Source organism: Helobdella robusta (assembly GCF_000326865.2).
Source record: "Helobdella robusta unplaced genomic scaffold HELROscaffold_52, whole genome shotgun sequence".
NCBI lineage: Eukaryota > Metazoa > Annelida > Clitellata > Rhynchobdellida > Glossiphoniidae > Helobdella > Helobdella robusta.
In genome coordinates, this window is record NW_008705269.1 from 335,642 (window position 1) to 344,117 (window position 8,476).

Consider the following 8,476-nt stretch of genomic DNA (forward strand, 5'->3'; position numbering starts at 1 on the left):
GGTTGACAAGGTATGGAACAATTGGAGTTGTTATCATGTGTAAATACGGAAGAAAAATATTTGTTGAATGCATTGGCCATTATCAGCGGGTCATAGGTCACGCTATTGTCATCTAACTTTAAACTACTGACATTGGGACGCGATAGCATTTTTTTGTTGACATACTGGTAAAAACTTCTGACATTGCATTTAGAAAGCAGTTTATGTTCATTGACTATTCTGTAACTGTTCGCTAAGCCAGAACATTTTCGTGACATATTCAAATACTGCTCTTTATCATCCGGTGAAGAAGTTCGTTTCCATTTTTTCCAGTAGTGAAGTTTTACTTTATAAGACTGACGAAGTTGATAGGGAACCTGTATTTTGTGTTCTTTGCTTCTCAGAAAAGATCGAGGGATGTAAGTTGCCATAAGATTGTTTATCAAACGCTCAAAAATGTCCCAACATGTGTTGACGTCGAAGCAGTGCTGAAAAATATTGTCCCAGTTGATTAGCCTCAGGCATTCATTCATATTAGTGAAGTCTGCACTGTTGTAATTATAAAAGGAAGTGTCGTTATCATTGTTAGAGAATTTGTCAGTTGAGTTATGAGTGATGCAGTTAACTTGAAAGGTAAGGCAGTTGTGATCACTGGAAGAAAATGGACAGGAAATCTCTAACTCGACAAGTAGGCTGGCATCATCAGATAGGATCAAATCTAAAATGTTACTTCCACGAGTTGGTTGATCGACAAGTTGGTAGAGACCTAATTCATTGAAAAGTTCGATAAAAGTATTGTAGATGACGTTATTTGGTGCAGAATAATTATTCCAATTAATTAGTGGGAGATTGAAATCACCTAACAAGCAAATCACATCTCCCTTGCTAAGTTCTTTGATGCACCTGGCACTATCAAACGCATATTCCTCTGCTGATTTATCAAATTTATTAAATTATATTTAATGATGTTGAAGATTGTAAAACTAAGTAAGTATTCGCTTTAAACAAACAAGGAATCAACAAAGTAGAGTAGAGGCACAATATGTATATATATATATATATATATATATATATATATATATATATATATATTTGAGCATCTGGGCACAATCACAACATATCAATTTGAACTTTTGTCGATTAAACAAGAATTTACAATTAAATCAACTTAACTTAAATTAATTGAGACAAAATTAACTTCAAACAATTAACGCAAACAAATTATATCATAAAATTCGTCAAAATTTTCTCTACCAAATGAAGTTAAATTTAAACTAAATACTCGATTTTAAACTATGAAATTAAGAAAAAATACGGAGCAAATCAAAATGCGGCCTGCACGTGCTACCGATGAGCGATAAATATATATATCTGAGCGATATATATATATATATATATATATATATATATCTGAGTGTGTGTGTCTGTGTGTGTGTAATAACAGTTAAATTAGTTTAATGAAATAATAGTAAGAACCCTGTTAAACTTTTTTGACACAATTCAAGTTGTTCAAATAGATGAGGCAACATATGGTCAAGTAAATCATCACCAACGCACGTATTTACTATGTTCATTTCGTCATGTGCCTTCTGCATTATTCTTACCCATGTTTTATCTATATCTTGGAATCTTTTTGCTTCCTGAATTTAAAATTAAACATCTTTTTTAAAATGTAGCATGAAATTATCGAAGAAATCAAACTATATTTAGAAATAATTTTTTAACAACAAACCTTATTTGAATTATGGAAAATTTATTAACCCACTAATTCGAAATATTTATTAATTATACAAATGCAATACATTTTTGAGTGGTTGATTAAATTGTTTAGAAAATGTTTTAAATATGTTAAAACTAGCGTTGAAAAATTTAATGAAAAACCTCAAAAACGGCAGGAAAGTTTCGCAAATTATGAGCACAACATGTTTAGCGTAGAAATATAAAAATTTTGAAAAGAACAAACTGCAAGAAATTAAAAAAGTAAAAAAAAAGTTTAAAAAACTCGATTAAAGATTGAGGAATGAATGGTGCGTTGAAAAAAGGATTAAGCCGTAAAACTATGGGAAAAGCAAAACAACCTAATAACAAAATTTTAGCCAGCGTCGGAATTATACAGATAAAGGCATTGGAGTTGAAGACAAAGTTGGAATTTCTAGACCAGTCAAACGAGAAATTTTTATTCGATTCTAGAATGTTAAAATTTATTATAACTAAATTGAAAACAAGATTTTTTTAACCTTGTGTGTTATATAAATTAACGCTCCAACTGTGTGTGCAGAAAACAAACATGTCCAAAAGTTAGCTACCGTATGAAAGTGGAAAGTTATTTGACAAAAATCCTACACTCTCATATGAACAAGATGTGTTTTGCATGACCTTTGTATTATGAACTGATATTTGCCTCACAACTGTTACCTAATTTTATCAACTTTTTCTATTAGAACTTAGAATTTATCAATACTTTTTTGTTTTTTCTTACTTTAACACACTAATGACAAATAACTTAAATTTAACTTACCACAACTACAGAATCTTAACAAAATTTGAGCTTTCGTCTGTGCTTGCAAATTTTTCAAATTTGATGATCTTACTGAAAGAGCAATTTTAGCATTACTTTTGATACGGGTGGACCATGAAATACTTTATCGCACCTTGCATTTTTGAAGTTAGTTTTTAAGTAAATCGTGTGGCTTCGGATTAGCTAACAGTGTTTTTGTAGTATTATTCTTTCGTGGTTTGTCTGGAAAAAGATTTCAGTCCTTTGGTTGTTACATTCTTGGTACATGTCTTATTTTGTTGGATTTATAAAGGGATTTGGCAAATCAACACGCACGTATCAAATCTATTGCTCCGTCGTGACTCACTCTCACTTTTATCCAGGCTTAGAATTGGCATGTTCGGAATTTCATTAAACAATCCGCCACTCGAAAACTAAAGAGCAAAGATAGAAAGTTATAAACCAACATTTTAACACTAACAATAACCTGATGATTTGTATGGTAATGTTGAGAAACACGTTTGGTTTTAAAAGCAAATTAGAATTAGAGAGAACAATAGTTAAAGTTTACAGCTCATTTTATAAAATTAAGGCGCTGGGGTATGTGTAAATATAGAATCTAATCATCATTTTTATACAACATTCCACAAAAACAATCTCTCGGAAGTATGATGCAAAAGTACAATAGGAAACTAGTCCATGTTTTAATTGCGATAAAAAACTGAAGTATTTTAGATTAAAGCACTGCTGTAAAGAAAAAGCAAAGTAACTTGATAAATTTACATTATTTATAAATCGAACGTCATGGTCAAATTAAAGAACAAAGTTAATCATTTATTTTGTTTAACACATACAGCAGGTAATTGTTTTGCAATGTCTCCTCCGACAAAAACAGCTTCTAAATAAATCCACAGATTTTGAACCATTAACCATTTTTCAATAATATCTAAAGTTACTGTTAATTTACCGATCCATTCTTGAATGGATTTTCGATAGGGAGCATTGTACCTGATTTTAAATAAAAAAACTTTTTTAAATGAATATCTCTTAGTTTTTCATAAATTTTTTACCAGATACGTTGTTAGTAAAATAAAAAACCTTACATTAATAATTAATAAACGAACACACTTAATTTATCTTCTTTAATTTTATACATTACGACCAATCTTTTTAAAACCTAGAACCATTCTAGAACCAAAGTTATCTCACAAAAATTAAATCAATTAATTTAGCAGAGTAGTGCTTTAAAAACATTAAAACTGTTTTTATTACATTTTTACTTGAATTTTACTGTTATACATTATTAACTTTCTTGCCGATAAATATTTCCAATAGCGTGGAATAAGAAATTAATTTCCTATTTTTACTAAGCTAGCTCGTTTTTAACTAATATCACTAATTTTATTTAGTTTTGAAGGTGCTGCTTATTTTGTTTCTTGCTGCAAATCTTTAATATAAATTTAACTACAAACATTTAAAATTTTTGTCAAATTTAAAAATTTAAATTGTTTTTTATTTGACTAAACACAATTACAAATTACATATACAAAAACCTATCTATATTTTGAAATCTGTGTGTTATGTTACTGAAATACGATAATCCTAACCTCACTTTTTATTCGACTAAACATAATTACAAATACAAAAATTTATATTTTGAAATCTGTTTGTAATGTTACTGAAATACGATAATCCTAACCTAAATTATGTTGTTAAAAAGCTGAAGAATTACTTAAGAATTACTGCCATTGTTTTTTATAAGAAGCATTTTTTTTCAATCAACATATAAAAACATACATAATATATAAACACCCTTTAAATCATTTACACTTCTATACCTGTTAGTAAGAAGATAGTTGAGAACCATTAAACTGTCTTCCAATCTAGAAGTTGCTTCGACTATATCACTCGTTTTCAACAGTAATTCTCCTCTTGACTTGAATGACGCAAACACAAAGTTTTGATTGGACCAATCATCGATTACCGTTTTCAGTTTAAATTCAATATCTTTTTCCTTTACGGATGATATACAAGCATCCTAAAAATATTTTTTTAATTTTAACTACTAATCAACGTTTATTACGATTTTCACTGACTTTCTAATGTTCAAAATTCTTATAACAATGTTATGTTGATTTTATAAATTTGACTTATTTTTTAACAATTTTTAAAAAAGCCTTATTAAAAATTGAAAAAATCTTGTATTTAGGTAAAAGAAAAAACTGTATGCATTGCACACATTTCATTTGATTTTTAAAACAAATTTTCTTACAACGCGGTTATCATTTTTAAAGATTTTTAAAAATAATTTTTAAATAGTGATCACAAATTTAAATTTAGCCATAAGTATCATGAGTATCACGTATCAATATCTAGAAGTTTGAAGATCCGTAAAAAAATTTCATAGCATTTTAACACAACAGCGTTCAATGGGAGGTTGTAGTTTGAATTAGTCCTGTGCAGAGATAACCGCAATGAGGTTTTAAACCGCGGCAACCGCGCGGTAAAATTTTCACGGTTTTAAATATTGGTTTTTGAAACCCCTCACACATACAATTTAGTAAATAAAATTAATTAAATTTCCAGAAAAAACATCTTCTTATTTTTTTATTTCCTTCAAAAATGATTTAAAGCAATATGTAAGAAGAATTACGATGTTATCGTTTAGGCCATCTGATTATTTTTAACAAATAAATCAATCAAAATCTCCAGAAAAAACATTTTCTTATTTTTTTATTTCCTTAAAAATGATCTGAAGCAAGAAGAATCACGATTGCATCGTTTAGGCTATCTGACTATTTTAATTATATAATAATTACTTTTCAACAGACCGACAATAACACCAAGTACTGCATATTTATAATCACAGATAATTCACGTGTTTGCTAGTTTATAATAGTATTTACGGAAATCTATAAAGAAATGTAAATTCAATTTATATTAAACTCAAGTTTGTTTTTTGAGTTATACATAGGATGTAATGTAACATGGTTTTATGCTTGGTTTGAGACTAGGGTAGACAAGTTTATGAAACTATATTCATAAATTATAACAAAATGTTATTGCTTGGCTCCGGCTGGATTTGTGTTTGCAAATCTGATGCAGACCTGACTAAAAAAAAAGTGACACTATAGCGTAGTTGAATTGGCTCACAGTGTTACCCTTTTTCAATTTAATGCCTACAACAGGACTTTTGATGCTAAATTATGTTTTTTGTGATTTTATATTCTCTAGATAAAAATATTAAAATAATTATATTTTTAATATAAAATTGGCATAACGATATAAAAACTATGTAGCACGAAAATATGAATTTAGGTGCATGGAATCAAATGTTGTTACTTCAATTTCATCACGGTACTCCAACAGCGGAGCTTTCATGAGATCTCTCAGTCTGAAAGTACTTGATTTCACATCCAAATTGGTTTTGGTTATATCTGAAATTCTTTGCCAATGACGAGCTTCCATAGTTTTACTCGACATCATTTCAAGTAACGGACATGATTCACTAAAATCATCAATTTTTTTTTTCAAATCATGATACGCCTGCCATTCTTGAAGTCTTCTAGGTAATTTTTTAAATCTGTAAGACGATAAAATAATCAATTTTTCCATACTGTATAAAAATTACCATCAGCCCAATTTCATAAAACATAACTAACTAAATTTATGTCATAAAGAATTTTTATTTATTTTCAAATATTTTTGTTTTAAACGCTTAGTAATTTTCATTTCAAAAAAATTATTTCAATAGTTTGTTTCAGATGTTTTTCAATTTTACATTATTTCATATGTTTATTTTTGCAATATTTTCTTTTATTTGTTTCATGTTTTGCATTTTTTAACAGATTCTGTATTTGTCACAGTCTAAGTTTTTAAAGAATTTAATGGCTATGAACGCTCAATGTTGGATCACTGACTGGCCGCAGCATGGAAATCGCAGAAATGCTCGAGCGTAGAAGGATTGACATCTGCTGCCTTCAGGAGACCCGATGGAAATCGAATGGTGTTTGTCATGTCAACTCAGGCAAAGAAAAATATAAACTATTCTGGAATGGTCAAAAACGGCCAAAAATGGTGATGAAATTTTTGTCAGATAACCGCTTGCCCAAGAAGTACTGGATATTAAAAGGATTAATTCACGTCTCAGGCGATCTCAATGGCCACGTTGGAGAGAAAACAGCGTACATGGCGGTTTTGGCTAGGGAGAACAGAATGAAGATGGCAACCGCATCCTTGAGTTTGCTGAAAGTCACGGGTTTTGTTTACTGAACACATATTTTAGAAAAAGGTTGGAACACCTCATAAGATACAAAAGTGGACCATCAGCCACGAAAAGTGATTTCTTCGCTGTCAAGCAACAATACCGAAGGCTATTCAAAAATGTCAAAGTTATACCTGGCGAATCATGTGTCGCCCAACATAGACTCCTTGTGGCAGACCTGGTTTTCGAACTGTCAAAACATAAGTCTAAACAAATGCCTCGGAGAATCAAAACGTGGAAGCTGAAAAACAATATTTATCGAGAAAAATTTCAACAAATTGTCGCCACACAGTTAGATCACCAATCGCAAGCCAATACAGATTGGAGTACATAAAAAACCGTTTTGATAAACGCTGCAACTACAGTTTGTGAAAAAACTGGTACAAAACGTCAGCATGAACGGGACACTTGGTGGTGGAATGACAGTGTACAAAATGCAATAGCTGAAAAGAAAGTTGCATACAAGCAATGGCAAAAATTAAAGTCTGTTGATGACCATAAAATTTTCCGTGAGAAAAACAACTATGCAAGAGGTCAAGTTGCACTGGGTCGGACAGATCAGTGCAAAGAGTGGCTCACTAAAAACAAAGGTGAACAAATGAAATCTCTGTATCGTATAGCAAAACAAGCAAAGCGTACGAAAAAAGACATAGTTGGTGCCTCATGTATCAAAAACGACAAAAATGAGATGGTTCTTGAACAAGATGAGATCAAGCTACAGTGGAGAGAATACTTCAACCGTCTGTTAAACGAAAGAAATCCCATCAACTTTGACGCTCCACCCATCGAAGGTCCGATTTCAGACATCACTGTAGAGGAGCTTACAGAAGCTCTAAAAGCTATGAAGGATGGAAAAGCAGCATGGCCCTTTGGACTCACAAATGACATTATCAAAACATCTGGTACTGCAGGTATCCAAACGTTACTACAACATTGCCGTTTAATCTGGAGAAATTGCTCTATGCCGACTGAATGGAACTATAGCATGACAGTCCCGCTATACAAAGGCAAAGGTGATCCAATGAACTGTTCATCATATCAGGGTATACGTCTGTTAGAACACTCCTGAAAATTGTCGAGAAAATCATTGAGAAAAGATTAACCACGTGCATCACAATCGGAAATTATCAATTTGGTTTACTAGCGTGGAAATCAACAATTGATGCAATTCACATCCTTCGGCAACTGCAAGAGAAGTACCTCCCAAAGCATCAACAACTATCACACATTTTTGTAGACCTTTAAAAGCGTTTGATCGAGTTCCCCGTGAAGCAATCAGGTGAAGTCTACGTTGACAACTCATTCCAGAATATCTTGTTTGACTTGTGATGGAAATGTATACGAATACTAAGACTCTTGTCAGCACAACAGTTGGAAACACAGATGCATTCGACATCGGCGTTGGAGTTTACCAAGGCTCGATTCTCAGTCCACTGTTATTTATAACTGTGATGGAAGAAACGATACGATAAAGAAACCGATACGCACTGGTGACATTTGGAATCTAATATATGCTGATGATATCGTTTTAACAACCACGTCTGAGCAGAATGTAGCGCAGATGTTTGAAGATTGGAACACCAGACTCGCCGATCATGGATTCAAAGTCAACATCAACAAAACCAAAGCAATGAACACTGGTAAACCCATCCAATCCACAGCTACTGGTCGATGGCCCTGTTAAGTTTTTAAAGCTGGTGTAGGTAACAATTCAATCAAGTGTCAGCAGTGTAACC

General features: G+C 31.6%; 2 protein-coding genes across 2 annotated transcripts in view; one reads left to right on the forward strand and one right to left on the reverse strand.

Annotated features, from left to right (window-relative positions):
- Positions 1–3,489, reverse strand: part of HELRODRAFT_86488 (hypothetical protein) — a gene marked incomplete at both ends in the record, with an annotated part of 15,529 nt that extends 12,040 nt beyond the window's left edge. The window contains 2 exons of the mRNA XM_009027927.1: positions 1,456–1,619; positions 3,331–3,489. Of these exons, the coding sequence (XP_009026175.1) occupies positions 1,456–1,619; positions 3,331–3,489 (323 nt within the window). The remainder of the gene's footprint in view (positions 1–1,455; positions 1,620–3,330) is intronic.
- Positions 3,490–6,406: 2,917 nt separating this feature from the next.
- On the forward strand, positions 6,407–6,748 carry HELRODRAFT_179098 (hypothetical protein; the record flags this gene model as incomplete). Its single annotated transcript, XM_009027951.1, has 1 exon — positions 6,407–6,748. One exon carries the CDS (start codon positions 6,407–6,409, stop codon positions 6,746–6,748), a length of 342 nt encoding a protein of 113 aa, XP_009026199.1.
- Between the last annotated feature and the right edge of the window lie 1,728 nt (positions 6,749–8,476).